General features: G+C 38.5%; 1 protein-coding gene across 4 annotated transcripts in view; it reads left to right on the top strand.

The window, feature by feature from the left end:
• Positions 1–19,792, top strand: part of LRBA (LPS responsive beige-like anchor protein) — a 558,089-nt gene that overhangs the window by 230,514 nt on the left and 307,783 nt on the right. For 3 of the 4 annotated variants that reach the window (XM_073341330.2, XM_073341331.2, XM_073341329.2), the window contains exon 37: positions 2,779–2,945. In XM_073341330.2, the coding sequence (XP_073197431.2) occupies positions 2,779–2,945 (167 nt within the window). Of the gene's footprint in view, positions 1–1,158; positions 1,403–2,778; positions 2,946–19,792 lie in introns of those variants that run through there. The other variant, XM_073341332.2, reaches the window with a different exon arrangement.

Below are 19,792 nucleotides of genomic sequence, written 5' to 3'. Positions count from 1 at the left end.
TGAGAGAGTAAACCTGCACATGAGCAAAGAGAGAAATCAGTTACAGGGTGGTAGGTAGTGAGGGAGAAGCCATTGTGGGAGATGAAGGTAGCTATGAAAGTTTGGGGAAATAGGGGTGTGGAAAGCCATGAGGAGAAGGAGGAACTATGGTAGGAAGGATCAATGCTTTTCCCAAGGATAATTTTTCATGTAAGATTTCAGAGGCCAATGGAGAATTAATGTATATTCTGATGACATTTTGTTTTTCTTTGTTCTCCCTCTCCTCCCACTCCTCTCCATGACATTTCTAAAACTAAAATTACCGAACAAACACTAGAATGTGCACCCAAATCTGGCAGCTAAGGACCTGACAGCCCCACTAATCTTCGGTTTATTTGGAGAATTTTCCCTGACAAAACTTTTCAGATGTTAACAACTATGCATGAGCAGGTGCCAAACATCTGAGAGAGCTGCAACAGCTTCTGCGTCTTATTGTAATAACGTAATATGTTAATGAGCTTGTTGCAATTAAGATTCCTGCATGGTGTGATGTTGTAATTATGATATTTCTGCATTTTAAAGCCTGTCAATTTTCAAACAGGTTATGGGGGAAATAGTAAACTTTTAATAATTAATTTTAAAAGAGTCATCATGTTGGTTTGCTGAAAGAGAGATCTTATTCGTTTTAAACTAGTGACAAACTAATGCTATTTTGTCCTATGTACATTGAAGTTGTAGTTGGAGGAAATGCCACTGGTCTCACCCTTCTTTTGAATGTCATGTCCACACACTGAAATTCATTATTGGTATTTAATAAAGAATGTGTTCAAAATTGCATCAGAAAGAGATTTTTTTTTTAGAGGTACAAGTTCATTATATCTTTTACAAAACGTTCTAGTTTGATTTCCATTTTATCATGTTTTTAAGGTCAAATGTGACTTTAATGTTCCATAAAGAGACAGAGATTGATAATCTGGAAAGAGTAACCCTCTAATGTGATTTATATATATGGATTTTATGTCAGATATGAAAAGTTGCTGTTCAAATTGTAAAGGAGGATCCATTAAAGAGCACTTTAAAACACTTTACTACTTAGCTTACCTTGGACACTTGTTCTTAGAATTCTGCCCTTTCAAGCAACTTATATATAACAGCTTATCAAACATTTACTAAGTGCTGGTGAAGAGAATTCAAAATTGTCATGGGTGCAGGATAGGTTAATATACTGGAAAAGACAGCAGTGTTTAAAAGGAGCTATAAAAATCTTGTTTAGAGGCGGTCATAACTTAGCCAACTTATTTTTTTTGGTGGGGAGGCGATGGCGGGATGCTGGGTTTAGGCGTACAAAAGACTATTCCTGATGTTTAATTGAACTGAAATTCTACTGCTTACGGTTCACACTTTCTGGATTTCTGTTCATCAGGTGAGCATTGTAACAGTCATAGGAGAGTTGGGGAACAGGTGAAAGGCAAAATCTAGATGGAGAATTTACAAATGAATTTGTAATCAGCCTATTCTTACTTTTTTACCATTTAAGGGTGTCTGTAAAATTAAATGCTTGTTAACCACTGGTTTATATAATGTAAGTGTCTATGAAAATCCATATTGGATGTATTTTAGTCATTTTCTGCATAATTGCTGCAATTAAAGAGAGTGACTGATTAAAAAGTACTTTACTTCATATGTGTCATAAGGCATAACTACTTAATGTTTTACTTGTATAGGTTTTGTTTGTTTTTAATATCTTGATACCTATGCTTGGAAGAATTGTTCTAAAGTCTGCACTGGTTGCTCTCCCCCTGAAAAAAAAAAGGATATTTTTCTTGTTTGTTTGGATAAACATTTGTTCTTTCTACTAACTAGATCATAGAATAATCCAATCATTTACAGAGGCTGAAGTGCTTTGTCTACCTAGCATATGCAATGTGTAGAACTGCCAGATTGAAATCTGAGGAACAGGAAGTCTTAAAGTTGGGGGTGGGGGACTTTCATGACACCACATTAACAGGAAAATAAAGAAAATAACCACCCAGGAAAGCAGAGTTTTTAGTTTTTATGTTTTTAGTTTTTCACCATTTTGTTTTTATGTAATTAGTCTTTGTTAATGGTGTTACGTTTTGACAGCCTTGAAAAATGAAATATTTTTACCAACAGTTGTTGTATGTAAAGTTAAAGTGTTCGTTTTTCCACACTGGCCTGCTAATGTATCACAGCCTTCTGGCTAGTGAAAAGCTACTTCAGTCTTCATATCCATTCAGTGTTTTTCCTCTTTGAAACTTCCAGCAAGAAAACTATATGTAATGTACTATCCAAATAGCATATATAAGGTTTTGATTTTATTTAGGGGAAGGATCTTCAAAGATACATATAGCCGTTAGGTGCCCAACCCCCATTCACTTTTAATGCAAGTTGCATGTCTAACTGCAATCTGTGTCTTTGAAGATCTCCCCTTTGAGACTGGAACTATAAAATCTATACTCTTGCAGTGTGATAGAATCGGTTATTCTGACATGTTCTACTGTCTTGTCAGGTTAGTAATGTTTTAAAAAAATCTTGAGGGAACATGGTGTAGTGGCTAAAATACATAACTAATCTGAGTTCTGTATTTAGCTCTGCTATAGATGTACTGTAACCATAGATAACTACTGTGTCCCTCAAGTTTGCACATCTGTAAAATGGGGATAATTCTTATTTCTGAAGGCTTAGTAAAACTGATTAGTTGTTTGTAAAGTACTTCAAGAGTCTTGGTTGGAAGGTTTTGAAGTGCAAAGTATTAAAGTATTTATTTATTTTTCTTAGTCGCTGTGTGCCCAGTATTCTGCAGATAAACGAGAGGATGAAAAGATGTGTGATCATTTGATAAGAGCAGCCAAGTTCCGAGATCATGTGACTGCATCCCAACTCATACAGAAAATTATCAACATTCTGACAGACAAGCATGGAGCCTGGGGAAATTCTGCATCAAGGTAAAGATAGATCTTTAAGATTTGGCTTTTGTTCAGATATGATGGGATGATTTGGATTATGTCTTCAGATGAGGTCAAACGTAATGGAAAACTGTCATATTACAATTTTGTTTATTGTAAAACAATATATATTTAAAGAAAAATTTTGGAAGACACAGAGAACTTTACTTCAGCAATATGTTATCTACAATTGGGGCTTAATCCATTTTTCTTTTTTCAACAGTCTTGTTTACTCACAAAGCAATATTTGTAGTTTAGTGACTGTTCTAAATACCATTACTGAGGCATATCTGAAATGGTAAAAATACATTTTGCTTTCCTGAATGTAGAGAATCAGTGCAACATATATGCGAAAGCAACAACAATATAGAAAAAAATTCTTCCCCAGTTGGATTTAAACCTCATCACTATGCAGAGCTCCAAATTTTTTTCAAATTCCAGTATAACTGCATCATTTATTTTAAAAAAACAGGAAATACATGAATAAATATTCCCTAAAATATTTTCTGTTACTGAAGCGTGGAATGGAATATTTAACACCTGACCAATGGAAATTTATGAAGAGAGGTAACATTGCACCCCCTTGTCTCCAGGAAAGAGGAAAATGTTTTTTTATTATGTTGCATTGTCTATTCATACATTAGAGCAAAACACAACCAAATGAAAATTACATTGCTTTCATTTGGGAAATTCTACGGAATATGGAATAGTAATTACATTGACACTTGTTTAATTGTTTCTGCTCAAGTCAAGCTGATAGTTTCAGCTGAATATTTAAAATGAAAGTTCAAATCCTAGAACTGCATATCTGATTAGGACTTAAAAAATAAACTGAATGTGTCTTGGCTAGAACATACGATGCTGAGTCCATTTGCTTCTTGAAATGCTGTCATTTGTATGCAATGAAAGGTGGAGGTAGGAAATGTGAGTGAAAAATTTAATATATTGTTTTTGCCAATAATCTCAATTAGCTCTTTTGTATTAAAAACAATTTTATCATGTTCAACAATTTCTCATTTCATAATAAGTTTTGATGGATATTAGCTATTAAGTACTATTAATATTGAGGTTTTTATTATAGCATATTAGAATTACAGTTGAGCCACAAACCCAAAATGTGGTGCTCAAACTGTGTTAAATATGGAAAGCCTTTATGAAAATACTCTGCAAGAAAATACAAAATAATTACACACTTAAACATTTCCGACAACGGTTGGTTAGTTAATCGCTTTCTATGAACATAGTATTTTAAGATTGTAACAGTGTCTCTTCAAACAACTTTGTCTAGCACTTCATACATCAGTGGCTCTTCAATTTTCAGAGTGTGCGCCATTAGTGTTTTGTTCAGTTGTTTGTGTTCCTTAGCTTAAAACAGTTTCTGTCCTTAATGGCTTTTAAATAAGGAGTATGAAGAACTCTTTGCCATTTAGATGTGTTTTGCTTATCATGATAGTACTGGTATAGCGAGATAGGTTGAGCTGTAATTGATAAAATGTAGTGCACACAGAAAGTGAGTTAACTATTCTCTGATTTTCTTCATACAAGGTTTGGTTAATCAGCTTGTAAATTATGTAGTGTAGAAAATATGGACATGATTATTTCTATTTTATAATAAATAATGATCTACAGTGAAATGGAAATATCACATAATGCACTTTGCAGTACACTTAACATAATTCTAGGAAACTTAAATGGCATTAGAGAGGAAAAAAAATCTTTATCGGGAAGCCAGAATGCATTTACTCACCATAAACCTGTTTTTAAAAAAAAAAAAAAAAAAAAAAAAAGGGCACACGATTGTCATCCTAAGCAAAAGCTGTATTAAAGGGGTTACATTAATATTTTACTTTCCCTTAAAGAATTGTACTACATTTTTGTCATGTAAATTCAATCTTAGTAGTACTTTTTAATATTTGGTTTGTGGTATTTTGTTTTTCATCCTCCTTTGGAATCCATATAATTGCTTGTAGCCATGGCTCTGAAGGCCTAATACTTTCCCATTAATGTCATTTATTTTGTTTCAATATTGATGGCTTTTCTAATGCCCTACGATCAGTGGGCTGCAGTGCTGGCAGCTGGCCTGGGATCGGCAGTGGTTTTAATAAATCACAATCAGACTCATGCCATTACATCAATATTTTTAGTCAATTATAGAGAAGGTCAGGTGCTACATTCGGTATAGGAGCCCCAGCATGTGGCATTTGAGAAACATCTGGTACTGCAACAAAACTGCAAGCCGGGGAAAAAAGAATCCAATTTATCCCATCTAAAGAGACCAAATGAAATCTGCTGCTTTATGGATAACACAATGATGATTATAGCCATTTTGAACATGTTATACTTGCTAGACTTAATACCCTTTATACAGACATATTCCCTAAAGTTTCCATTCAATAAAAACTGAAAATGAAAATATTATTTTCTCAGAAGCAGATGTGAATTGTTGTTTCCTCACAGCAGGCATCTAATATCTTTTGACACATAGTGACCTGCCTGAATGCAATTTGTGTCTTAATATCCAGATTGTACCAGCTTTTGCCACATGAGAGAGAGTAAGCAAGCTCTTTTTCCTTCACTGGATTTGAAGTCCTGGCTATTGCTGTGGCATGCAAAGAAAGCATTCCTTTCACAGAGCTCTGATATCTTTGTGCCCTTTACTGTCATTGCATTTTTTCAAATGCTTAGAGATTTCAGGAAATAATGGGACAGACAAGTACCTGTTCATCCATACATTACTGTCACCTGGAGTGAGGCTCAGGTGAAAACTGAGAAAGCCTGATAAGAATGGTGGAATAAGCAGGAAAGAGGACACAAATGAACAGAGTGGCAGAAGTAATTTTTTTCTGGTGCATAGAGCAGGCATTGTGTTTATTTGGGTCAGGAGACAAATCATCTTTCATGTAGATGACACCTGGTAAAGTGGCTGAATATAAGAAGGATGAGGAGAGATGATGGAGAACACTGGATGAAAGTCTCAGAGGACATACTACCCTTTTCTCATATCGTCCTTCATTGCATTCTAATAGGCTGACTAATGTACCATGGAAATTCATTCTTGGTATTAGAGGGGAAAAGGGTGGTACTCTTCTCAGAAAAATGCAAAGGTAGAACTGCAGACATAAATTATTTTAGAAGCAATAAGGTTTAGGAATTTTTAAGAGAACCTCTGTATATCAAGATCTCTGAATGCTTTTGATTAGTTTAGGAGACTGAGTTTAGGCTCAGGTTTCGGTTGCTTAAGAAACTCTGTTTCAGATTGGTTGAATGTGTTCTAATGGATGCCCTCAAGCAAGAGGCGTCTCTGCCTTAGAGACATTCATCTTTTTTCTGTGTCACAGGCTTGCTGGTAAAAATCTTTGTGATGCTCTCTCCAATTTTTCTTCAGTAAATCAAATCTTCCTTCTTTCAAAAAGATGAATGCTGTAAGGTTGGGGTGTTATAAAAAAAAAATCAATGCAGGCAAAATTGAAACAGTATGCCTCTGTATTGATTGGCCTTGTGAAATCGAAACTAACAGCTTTGTAACTGTTCCAGTGGACAGTTAGCTGACCTGTAATGGATAAACTATCAATATTAGCATTACTATTTTATCTTGTAGTATGTCATTTTAGAATCCAGAGTCCAAGGAAAGAGAAGGGTCGAACTGAATTTTTAATGTTACTTGTGAGAAGTAACCACATTCTTTCTCTGTATAGTTGTTTGTAGATAAGTGAGATACGTATGTGTTCTGTTTTAAAACACAGTATTACTTTAAAGAGCAATGATTATTTTTTAACCTGTTCCCTTTGGCATTTGCAATAAAATGCATTTCAAAATATTTGTTTTTTAAATAAAAAAAGAACAAGAAAAAACTTCAAAGAAAACAGCGCCAAGAGCTCTGCCTATCAGGGCAAATGTAGTTTTATTAGTCTAAAAATTGAAAATATGATGCGCCTTTTCCCCCATCTGTAATATATTGTATGGCTGAGTTTATTAATAAAATTTCAAAATTTCCAGATGTTCATCATAGATTTATACAGATTTACACTTCCTAAATAGGCATCAATGCACAGAATTTTAAAAGCGTCCCCATAAAACACGTCGTGATGAAGAGGTATAATTTTCCCCCTTTCTTACTGGCTCACATGCTTTTCATTCTGACTCCTACCCGACCCTGAGGATCTTGCACTTGACATCAGTGTAAAGCAACATTCATTGCTCTCTCTGGAGCTTTGATGATGCTAGGAAATTCTTTATAGCCTACAATGACAATAACATAGTGAAATGGCTTAATAAACCTAACATTTTTCCTATTTGTCTCCCGCTCTGTGTCCCCCTCCAAAAAATGTAAATCATTAGCAAATGAAGCAGGTGGGAGGGAACAATGTAAATGTCAGTTAAAGAAATAAGGTTTTTTGAAGTACTTTCATGAAATAAGTAGGTGTATAGAAGTTAGTGTTTAAATTTTGTATTTTAGTATGTGTACGTCAATACATATGCAGTAACTCCCAGTGAGTTGTGGGTACAATGTTCTATATGTGTATAGAGGCCTGAGGCCAAGTACCTTCAGCCATTATAAGTGAAAGTTCCTGTACAATCACATTCTATCATGTTAAAATGCCTTTATAAAATATTTTTGTATAATTTTATAATAATTAGTCCCAAACAATGTTTGGGTTACAATGGATACCAAGAAAATGGAAATTTTTAATCAGACAGTCAGATTTCTTCTTACACAATACCTTTTTGATAAATAAACTAAATGTGTAAGAGGCTGCTGAAAGATCTAATGGACACCTGATCTCTGTCTTTCACCATAAGGAGAGTGTAAACCATAGAAATAAGTAAAATCTCCATGTCATGCTGAGATCTACTGAGACTGTGAAGGGATTCAGGTTTGGAGTTTTCATCATCACCTTCTCAATAACTTTTCCCAAAAAGGGAACAATTCAACTTCAGCCCCATCTCAAGAGTTTTTTAGTGCAGGAAAAGTTTTCTTGAACAGGGACCTAATTATAACTTGCTTTAGGGCTATGTGCAATTTGCTTTCACAAAGGGAGACTTTGACTGTTTCTATAAAAAACAGACCCAGTCCCACTGCCTTAGCTTTCACTAGTCATCTGAGAAGAGGTCATCTTAGTGGTAGTTGAGAGGCTGAATATAGCTTACCTAGCAGATCCAGAGCCACCAAAGGTGAAACTGAATGAAATACCACCGGAGAAGAGGGGGAGTTCTTTTCCCTTCCTGCTCTGAAACTGGCTATAGTGAGTTAAACTGTCAGTGAACCAATTCATCTTATCTGAAAAGTAGATGTGGGTGAGACAGGGAAGAGAATAGTCACTATAAGAGTTTTTTTATTCCATTACTCAGAACAGTGTTACTTGTCTAAATCTCATAGTAGAGGAAAAGGAATAATCTCTTAGCTTCTAAGTTTCCACCTCAGGATAAAATATTGTTAAAAAAAAAATCAGTTGCAATTCACAAATACAGAATGGAGGATAACTGGCTAGGCAGTGGTACTGCTGAAAAGAATCTGGGGATTACAGTGGATCACCAATTGAATATGAGTTAATAGAATGATGCTGTTACAAAAAAGGCAGATATTTTTCTCGGAAGTATTAACAGCGGTATCGTACACAAGACATGATGGGAGGTAATCATTCCACTCAGCACTCATGAGCTCTCAGTTGGAGTGCTTGTGTCCAGTTTTGGGCACCACACTTTAAGAAAGATGTGGACAAATCAGAGACAGCCCAAAGGAAAGTGACAAAAATATAAGAGGTCATGGTTTTAAAATCTATCAGGTAAGTCTGAAACAACTGGGCATGTTTAGTGCAGAGAAGAAAAGGATGATGGGGTGGGACATAAAACATGTAAAAGGCTATTATAACAAGGACAGTGATCAGTTGAAATAATCAGCTTAGTTTGCAGCAAGGGAGATTTAGGTTATATATTAGGAAAATTTTCTAACTATAAGAATAGTTAAGCACTGGAACAAATTACCTACAGAGGTTGTGGAATCCCCATTACTGGAGCTTTTAAAAACCGGTAAAACAACCACCTGTAAGGAATGGTCTAGGTGTACGTAATCCTGCCTCAGTGGAAGTGGATTGACTAGATGATATCTTGAGGTCTCTTCCTGCCCTATATATCTGTGATTGGTTTCAGACTATTTTTTGTCACTGTTTGTCATTCCCTGTTACTCCATCTGTTGCAGATTCACTGTGCACTGTAGTGACTTGCAAAGCCAATTAAACAGAGGTGCCTGGGACGGATGGATTGATGAATGTGGTCACAAGACATCCAGCTAGGCCATCAGTTCAATGGCCTAATGGTGGACAGCATTATTTTTCAGTTGCATTTAGGACCCATTGAGAGTCCACTGATTTCCAAGAGTGCAGACAATCTGAACAGGTCCATAGCACTGACAGAAGCTGAGGTCTGACCTCAGACTAAGTTGTGAGTCAGCTGTGCATGAGGTACATGCACTCTGTATTATTGTATCCTTCTCGGATAGCCAGTTTGTATAGGATAACAACTGTTTCCTGCTCCCAGCAAATGTAATTAGTTCTTGTAGCTCAAGTGGTAGAAGAAGTCTGTACTGCAGGTTTGGGGTTTAAACTGGAGCTGGTTAGAACACTTTGGACTAAAAGAGAGGTTATTGAAATATACTGTTGCATTGAAGTCAAAACATTTTGTGGAGACAATTTGGTTTTGACAAAGACTTTGCTTAAAAGGTTTGGGGGAGTGGGGAAGTAGGAGAGAAAGAAAGAGAGACTCACACTCTTAACATGTTTTTTAGGGCACTGGTCTAGGATCTTCAAGTGTCTGCCTATCTGATTTAATGATCTGGGATGAAAAACTCTGAGAGTTTATAATGTAATGACTTAGATAATAGAGTGGAGAGTATGCTTATAAATATTTGTGGATGATACCAAGCTGGGGGGAGTGGAGCGGTTTGGAAGGCAAGGTTAAAATGCAAAGTAACTTTGACAAATTGGAGAATTGGTCTGAAATCAACAAGATGGAATTAAATCGGGGTGGGCAAACTATGGCTCAGAGGCTGCATCCGGCCCCCCCAGACATTTTAATCCAGCCCTCGAGCTTCTGCTGGGGAGTGGAGTCGGGGGCTTGCCTCACTCCACCATGGCTCCTGGAAGCAGCGGCATGCCTCTCCTCCGGCTCCTATGCATAGGGGCAGCCAGGGGGCTCCGCATGCTGCCTCTACCCCAAGCGCCTCCCTCGCAGCTCCCATTGGCCGGGAACCGTGGCCAATGGGAGCTGCAGGGGCGGTGCCTGCGGATGGGGCAGCATGCAGAGCTGCCTGGCCATGCCTTCATGTAGGAGCCATGGGTGGGACAAGCTGTCGCTGCTACTGGGAGCTGCTTGAGTTAAGCGCCACCAAGAGCCTGTACCCCTGACCCCCTCCCATGCCCCAGCCCTCTGCCCCACCCTCCAAACCTGATCCCCTCCCACCCTCCAAACATGAGGGCCTGATCCCTCTCCCACCCTCCAAACCTCTTGTTACCAGCCTGGAGCACCCTGCACCCCCAACCCCTCATCCCCAGCCCAACCCCCAATTTCGTGAGCATTCATGGCCCACCATACAATTTCCATACCCAGATGTGGCCCTCGGGTCAAAAAGTTTGCCCACCCCTGAATCAAATAAAGACAAATGCAAAGTAGTACACTTAAGAAGAAAAAGAAATCAAATGAACAACTACAAAATGTGGAATAACTGGCTAGACAGTAGTACTGCAGAAAATGATCTCGGGTTTATAGTGGATCACAAATTGAATATGAGCCAACAATGAGATGCACTTGTGTAAAAGGCTAATACCATTCTGGAGTGTATTAACAGGAATGTCGTATATATAAGACATGGGAGTTAATTGTCCATATCTACTGAGCACTGGGGAGGCCTCAGCTGGAGTATTCTGTCCAATTCTGGGTTCCACACTTTAGAAAAAATGTGAACAAACTGGAAAGAGTTCAGAGGAAAGCAACCACAAATGACAAAAGATTTAGAAAACTGGACCTGTGAGGAAAAGTTAAAAAGATCTGTCTATGTTTAGTCTTGAGAAAAGATGACTGATAGTGAACGCCCTGCATCTTTAAGCCGGCAGGTATTCGGCTGGCTGGCTGAATGAAGGGAAACAGTGCTTTATGGCTGGGGCAGGGGAACTTGCCGCGGCCAAGGGAGAGGTGCCCCTCCCCACTGGCCCCAGCGTGGACCTGCCATGGCTGGGGGAGAGGCGCCCCTCCCTGCTGGCCTGAGAGTGGACCTGCCCTGCACTTGCCATGGCGGGGGAGAGGAGCCCTTCCCTTGGCCCAGCCCAGCCCCACCGGAGCTGCCGCAGTCACCTCTCCACCAGCCCCAAGATGCTGCAGTGAGAGAGGACTTGGGGGAGTCCTCTCTCCCCACCGCAGCCCCTAGGCAGCCTATACCCCAAACCCCTCATCTCCGGCCCCACCCCAGAGCCTGCACCCCCAGCCAGAGCCCTCACTCCCCTCTGCCCCAGTTGTTAGCGCCCTCCCACACTCCGAACCCCTCGGCCCCACCCCCACCACATTAATTTTGTTATTGGTGCACATAACAAAATTCATTCCTCACATGGACATAAAAAATTAGAGGGAATGCTGGAGCCAACGTGCGTATTCTTGTAGCCCACCTTAACGCTCTTACAGGGTGGGGTGGATGGTAAGATCCTGGAGATGGATTTGCTGGAGGGACCTGGATGGGAAAAGAGGGGGAGCTGGTAAAAGCCTCCTGGGTAATTACAGAATAAACATGGGGTTACCTGCACTGTAGACTTTTATCTGCTGAGTAGTCCCAGACATATAATAATAAAGTTGCAGCCTGTTTTAAACCCATGTCACATGTCTCTTGTCCTTCTTTCGGTATAGCCTAATAGTCTTCAAATATGTAAGGATTGTTTTAAAGAAGATGGCAATTATTCTCCATGTCCTCCTAAGGTAGGGCAAGAAGTAATCTTCAGCAAGGGAGATTTAAGTTAGATATTAGGAAAAACTTGCTAACTATAAGGATAGTTAAATACTAGAATAGGCTTGCAAGAGAGGTTGTAGAACTCTGTCATTGGTGGTTTTTAAGAACAGGTTAGACAAACACCTGTCCATCTGTTGTGGATGGTCTTGGTATACTTGGTCCTGCCACAGTGCAGGGGGTTGGATTAGATGATCTCTAGGCATCTCTTGTGGGCCTACATTTCTGTAATTCTGTGATTCTAAATCAGGAGGAGCAGAGTTAATATAGATCTTTGAAGGTGGTGGTAAGAAATGTAAAGTTTATTTGTTAGCAGACAGAGACTAGAGACCATTGGAGAGGAGAGTGACATGGATTAAATAACAAAATGTCAGGGGAAGAAAGATTACTTCAATTTAAACAAAATGTAGCCATTAAAGAGGGTCAATGTGTTTTTGGGAGGCCAGAGAGTAAGTTGTTATATGCTCAGGGTATGTCTACAGAGCAATTAAAAACCTGCAGCTGGTCCCTGCTAGGCTCATGGGCTGTTTAATTGTGATGTAGACCTTCAGGCTCAGGCTGCAGCCCAAGCTCTGGGACCATCCCACCTTGCAGGGTCCTGGAGCCCGGATTCCAGCCTGCAAGCCCGAGTCAGCTGGCACAGGCCTGCCAAAGGTATCTAATTGCAGTGTAGACATACCCTAAGATAGGTTAAGCAAAGGCCTGAATGAAAAATTTGTCTGTTGGAATGGAAGGAAGAGGATGGATCCTGGAGATATTGAGAGCCAGATTTAGATACTGCCTGAACGGTGTATGTGAGAGAAATCAAAATTAAGCCCAAAGTTGCAACCCTGAGTGTTAGGGAGGATGCTGGTATAGCCGGTGATAGATATTGAATCCTAATGCTTGGAATGAAAGATATGTACTTTGGTTTTGGCCATGTTCAGTTTAATAAGACCTCCAAGAGTTATCTGAGAGAGAGGGAGGCCGAGATGTGGGATTGAATGGAAAGAGGGGGAGAGATCAGAAAGCCATCAGCATAGAGACAATAGCTAAAGCTGTGTGAGCAAGTGAGATCTGCCAGACACAAAGTGTGAAATGAGAGGAGCAAAGAACCAATGACAGAGGTCTGAGGCCACCACAAAGAATGTGAGAGTGGAAGAAGAATACCCACCAAAAGAGATACTGAAGCCTTGAAAAGGTTTGCTTCGCTAGCTATACTGGTTCTGCAAATGAAATAAGATGTATTGGCAAATGCACTTTTTTGCTAGTATAACTACATCTACACTAGGGCTTTTGCCAGTATAGAGCTGCTGTTTAATAAATAAATAAATAAATAAAATAAAATAAATCACATCTCTAATTGGCATTATTGCTCTGGCAAAAGTTTCCAATGTAGACCTGAAACTGGCATAAGGTATAGTGATATATGGATGGTTACACCAGTATAACTGCATCCATATTAAGATGTATACTGGTATAGCTATATCAATAATAATAATAATAATCATAATCATACCTATAACTGATATAGCTATACTGGTGTGAGTTTCAAGTGTAGACCAGACTTGAAAGAGCGGTCAGATGCAGGAGAGAGAACCAGGGAAGGACTATTGAAAGCTCAATGAGGATAAGATGTCAAGGAGAAAGTAATGAATAAGGTCAAAAGCAGCAGAAGAGGAGGACGACGGAGTGGATAGATACTTAACTTTTTTTTTTATTCATTTTGCATTACTTTATGATCCAGAATAACATAGAGAAAATGGTGTTCTGTGATTTACTTGGATTTTTGGCACGTTTTTCTTAATTTTATAGACAGTTATTTGTTTAATTTAAAATATATTTAGTCCTTGAGAAAAATGATAGATTATATCAGAGGTTTTTCTCTTTCAACATTTTAAAGCTCTAAAATTGCTAAATTGTTCTTTGACTGAAAAGAGGTATCCATACAGGCGTATCACTTGCTGTAGAAAGGTTAAGATTAACACTGCAGAGAAACTGAGAGTTGATGAATCTAAAGAAAATGGACATGTTGTACAAAACAGGAGTGGGAGGAATTGTTAGAAAATCATTTTATGATAACATTTACCTTTCAAAGTATAAACATTGTGGCTGAGATTACCAAGAATAATAATAATATGACAAGCATATGAATAGCTGAATGTACTACAGAGTTTGTAAAGTTTTCCATCTGGTGTGTTACTATTTTGCTATAAACCCTCATAGTATTGCTAATGTTGAAGTTGTCAGTGTTTTGCAAGAACCCCTATTTTCAGATATTTCATAACTAACTGAAAAACCCTTGTGGCTGAAACTTGATACAAAGGACGTAAGCCAGAAAATTTTCTTATGGAACTCGAAAAAATCTGTTCAGTTTCTTTGGCTTAAGCAAGGAAATACACATTACCTACTTTTATGCATTATGCAGTCATAAAAATACTGCTAAAGATATCAAAAGGTATCAGACTATACTAAGAACTAATTTGCCTGAGAAAGCTGCATTTTTTTAAATCAAACTTTTTGGGAGGGTGTGAGAGAGCGCGCAGGGGAAAAACAGGCCTCCAGAGGGGGGAAAAATGTGAGGCTACTTTAAAAAAAAACACACCAAAAAACCCATGATTTTTCATAAAGTAGCTTCTAATAATTAATGCCTAAATCGATAAAATAGCAAAAAATTCCCACATCCATCAGCAGCTGGCCAAAAGATTCCAGGTCAGACCTAGCCATGATGATCCACACATCTGTGACATCTAGGCTTGATGGTTGCAGTTAATTATTCCTACGAATGAAGCTGCACCTTGACAAAAACTCTAGCTGGTATAATATACACATTTAAAAAATGCTCATAGGAAAGGAAAATATCTTTAAAGGAAGAGAAAAAAATCCACATGGATATACTGTTACTCTGCCAAGAGGTGCATAGAACTAAACTGATTAACTAGCTGACCTTGTTATAACTTTGTCCTCTCTAATTCCTCCATCCCCTCATATTTCTTTCACTTGTAGTGTCTCATCTTGTCTTTGTAAACTTTATGACTGGAATGCAAACTCTTCATGGCAGGGAACGAGTATTCCTTATTTGTGAAACATTTAGCATACCTTTGGGCACTCAAAATTAATTAATATACATGCTGAATCTAGACAATCATTACTTCCTAACAAGGTGTTAACCTGCCCCTATTTACTCAAAAGGGGAGGGGGGCTTTTGACATGTTATGAGTTAAAATGGAATCTCTTATTTTGAACTGTAAATAGGTCCTGATAGCTGTAAGACACCAGTTGGATTAGCAGCGGGTTTTGAGGTTTTTGATTTTGATTGACACATTTATAGTATGACCAGGTTTATGTGCCGGAAACCCTCAGCCCAGAGATAGCACAAAAGAATAAATGGCTTGTAGGTGTGGTAAATTACATGAAGTCACACAGCAGTTGAAAAAGCAGACGAACTCTATCTGAAGAACTTGAATTCAGAGCTATTGCTGGGGATGTGAAAATAATATGCTACGTATGAGTGGTAAGGCAAGCTTTGCTTTTGCCATCTCATACTTGTATTAAAGAATGCACAGAATTCTATTTAGATTATAGAGTGTCGTGTGTCTTGATCAGTGCATCACTTTGAAAACAAAGAAATAGACCACTTTTATAGTGCATGAGCCTAATGCTCCACTGCTTTGCATCTTGCACTGATGCAAAGTAAGGGCAGGTCTGTGCTTAAAATGTTGTGTCAGTGCAGCTGCACTGATGCAGCTGTGCCACGGTAACACTTTAATGAAGACACTCTTACGCTGACGGGAGAGAGCTCTCTTGTTGGTGTAGTTAATCCACCTCCCCCACTCCCCCGCCAAAGAGGCGGTAGCTATATCGATGGGAGAAGCTCTCCTGCTGACATAGCGCTGTCTACACCAGGTGTTAGGTTGGTTGCTCAGGGATGTGGATTTTTCACACCCCTGAGTGATGTGGTTATACTGATGTAAGTCTGTACTGTAGACCAGACCTAAGTGCAAAACACTGATGTGTGTAAGTGGAGAATTCTGATTGGGTAGCATTTTACATTCACCTTGTGCAGGCGTAAATAACTACGCAGAGTGCAAAGCGGTGAAGAACCAGGCCCCCTATATTTCATACTGTACCAGAGCTGCTACATGTTTACTACTTTGCCTAACCTAAAATTTTACAGCTAGTACAAATTGCAAAGAGCAGTTGATAAATCTATGATTTTCAATATGACCACACAAGTCCTATACTCATTTTGCTTTGTGTATGGCTTTAGATTAAATTTAGCTGACATCTTCCAAATAGAGTGTAGAGGCAGCATAAGAAGAATAGAGGACCACTTGATCTGTGTAATTCAGTTACTTTTAATGTCATTAAATATACAACAGTGTCTCTGTTAACTGGGTATGCAGAGGTAACATACAGTAACATTCTCTTTAATCCACACTCTGATAAATCACATACCTACCCAGTTAATTAAAGATGCCTGATGGGGAACATTCAATATATGCTTTTCAGTGACTGGGTAGTACACTGACTGAGTCTCTTTACACAGCATGTCTGTTGTTTTCTGCCAGTTTATTCACTGTAGTATACAGGTGTGAATGATATTTATGCTAGTATACATTAACTTCATGCTGCCTCTCATCTCTTGTGTTTGCTAAGTCAATCTTATCTTAAAGTATGATTCTCGCTTTTCAATACACACTTTACATTTTAAATGTATCTGTAGTAAACACCAGTTTAAAATACACACACATTTTAGTGCCAGCTAAAGTAAAGATTGTATTCCACTCCTCCTCAGACTGCTGGTTGGACTGTGGTACTGAATGGGCTGCTTTGGCATCACATGCAGAAGTCCTTGGAAGTACCAATCAGTCAAGGCAGAGTTCCATCTGCTTATGCATAAGTAATATCACCACTCTTATCTTCAGAAGTCATTTTGGGAAGGTGGGACAGAGATACAGAGCTGTAGTGAAAGGAGGCACTAGAATTCTGGAGTTCATAATCCCATTGTGTGAAGTGAAAGGAGGTGTAGCTTTTGGCAGAATCATGGAGAGGGGACCTTGGCTGCTGACAAACAGTTGCTAGTAAAAAGCTGAGCTGGGGGAAGTGCCTGTCTGGTGTGGGGTGTCTCAGGCCAAGTCTTCGCTGCACATAAAGATAATGGTTTTTTATTTTGTTTTTTTTACTGTAAATGAAGACAAAGCAGTAGCTTTTACCACAAGGTTTCTAGGTGATGTCAACACTATACCCAACACTTGTGGTTGACCTCATCTAGTTTGCCTCATGGTAAAACTAGTGCCTTGTCTCTACTGTGTTTGTTCGTTCCACTCTCAGCAAGTACAGTGCCATACGGTTTCCCTAGCTACTTTCTAGCAGCTGCTGCAGCTGCAAGGGGTAGAAGCGGTGTCTGATCTGAGGGCAGCCACCAACACCAAGAAAAGGGAGGTGCTGGTGAACAGACATTGCCTCCAACCCTGCAAATGGCTTTTCCCCAGCAGCAGTTGCTTTTACGTGCCAGTGATACAGTATCTCTCTCCTTCCTGCAGTGTGCCCCTTCCAGCAGACTGCAATTATGTAGTCCACTAGTTCTTCTCTCCTGAGTCCTCTCTTCCCTTCTGCTCCCCCCGCCCCTTGTTTGTCTCCTTTCAGTGTGGATGGATGGATACTAATGTTGCTTCCCCACAGGTTGAGTCCCTGTGCTTTTCCTTTGTATGCCTAGTTACAGGCACCTAAAAATAGGGAGTGTATGTAGTTAAACTCTGTTATATAAACTCTATCCAGTTGTGATGTGACATTAAGATGCCTTATTTTACAGTCTAGTATTGCTGGAAATGGAATAATATAAATATACATGTTAAGCAATGGGTCATTCATTTTGTGACCTCCAATAAGGCAAGTCATCTTTGGGGTATTATGGAGACCAAGTTCTTTAAAGGGTTTCTTACAAACAGACAAAGGGAATGCTATTTTTTCTCTAGTCCACTCTGCTTTTTTAGATTAAGGATATACATTCTTATCTGGAAAGCAGTAAAATGTGTAAAAAATTTAATGATGGTTCTGGATGTTGTCAAGAATAATCATGTCATCCATCAGAGAAAGGGGATTTGTAGATGGAATATCCAGCAAATTTAATATTCTTTCTTTCCTATTCTGCATTTTAGGATCATGTGAAATTTGAATAGCTGTAACTACGCTGGGGCTGTTTCCCCTGTTCTGTGTATTCTTTGCCTCTGGAGGTATTGTTAAAGGGGGCGGGGGAATGAGGTAAACGCTATCAAATCACTCCAAAGTCTGCTTCTTTCATTTTTTCGTTACCCTTGGTAAGGCCACTACACTTACAATTCCATTATTGTATGAGAGGTCTGTGTTCTATGAAAGTCAGTGCCAAAGCTCCTATTGATTTTTTTGGGTGCATGATTGCTCTGAGTTTACCTATATGCAATATGATTTAAGTCAGTAATAATATAGTGACATAATACAAAATACTGTGTCTGACTGACACTTCACCTGTGCACACAGATTCTGAAATCCTAAGTACTGTTTAGATGTATGAATGCTTCATAGTGTTTCTTAGTATTCTGATAATTTACCATACAGTAGAACATCAGTGTTATGAACTGACTGGTCAACCACAACCTCATTTGAAATCGCTATGCAATCAGGCAGCAGCAGAGACAAAAGACAGAAAAAAAGAAAATACAGTACTGTGTTGAACATAAACTACTAAAAAAAAAAGGGGAAAGTTTAATTTTTTTTTTGACAAGGCAAGGAAACTGTTTCTGTGCTTGTTTCATTTAAATTAAGATCAGTTAAAAGCAGCATTTTTCTTCTGCACAGCAAAGTTTTAAAGCTGTATTAAGACAATGTTCAGTTGTAAACTTTTGAAAGAACAACCATAACATTTTGTTCAGAGTTACGGACATTTCAGAATAATGCACAACTAAAGCTGCAAAATGTGTTCTGCATAAACCTACCATGAAACAATACATTTAGCACAATAAATGATCAAATAGTTTACCTCTTTTGACTCACATTCAGGCTCTGTCCCCCAAAAACATATTTTTATAGACTTTCTACGTCACTGTTAATGAGATGAAATGGCCAGGTGAAATGGAGATAATTTTTAGTGAACATTTCAGTAACTGTTTTTCCTAGATTGAAATAGCATAGAAAATACAAATGAAACCAAAAACCTCAAAACAAATCCCGAGCATGAACTCTCCTCCTCCTCCACTGTATGAAAGAGCTTTCCAGGATGCCAAAGGATTTATGTGTTCCATATACCTTTTAAAGAAAGTATTGCTTTTCCAGAATAAGGTCAAGATGAGTCTCTGATCGGTATCTGGGAAGGAGTGGGGGAATCTATTTTCAAACTTTTTTAGAACTCAATTGTCTTTTGAGAGAACAATATCTGTGGAGTATCGATCGTCTGTGTCCAGTAGTTAGTCAAAGGCTATCTCCTTTGACTAACCCCTTAGCGTGGTGTCATCCTCCTTCATGTGATAGATTGTTACAATCTCAGCCAGTGTAATTACGCACTAGCCAAGTGGGTCATTTATTTCTGTACCTTCACCATTTACCAAAAATCTCCTTTATCTTTGGAAGCCAGCTCTTCCTTTTGCAGTAAAAGCAAAATAAGGCACATAAAACATTAGAGTCTAGAACTAAGGGTTTGAAAAATCACTAAAAGAATAACTTTAAAAAACTGTTTTACCTTTTAGGAACACCTAATATAGTTTTAAATCTATTTTTCCCGTGTCCTAGAGAACAAAACACATACACACAGTCCACTGTTTTTCATGTGCCTAATAAACACTAATTTTTATTTCTGGATGTTTTTGTTTTGTATTTTGTCTGTTAACAGCAGGTGCTTTCATTTACACAA

Source organism: Lepidochelys kempii, chromosome 4 (genome assembly GCF_965140285.1).
Source record: "Lepidochelys kempii isolate rLepKem1 chromosome 4, rLepKem1.hap1, whole genome shotgun sequence".
Classification (NCBI taxonomy): Eukaryota; Metazoa; Chordata; order Testudines; family Cheloniidae; genus Lepidochelys; species Lepidochelys kempii.
Note: the sequence above shows the minus strand (reverse complement) of the source record. Positions and strands in the feature narration are given on the sequence as shown.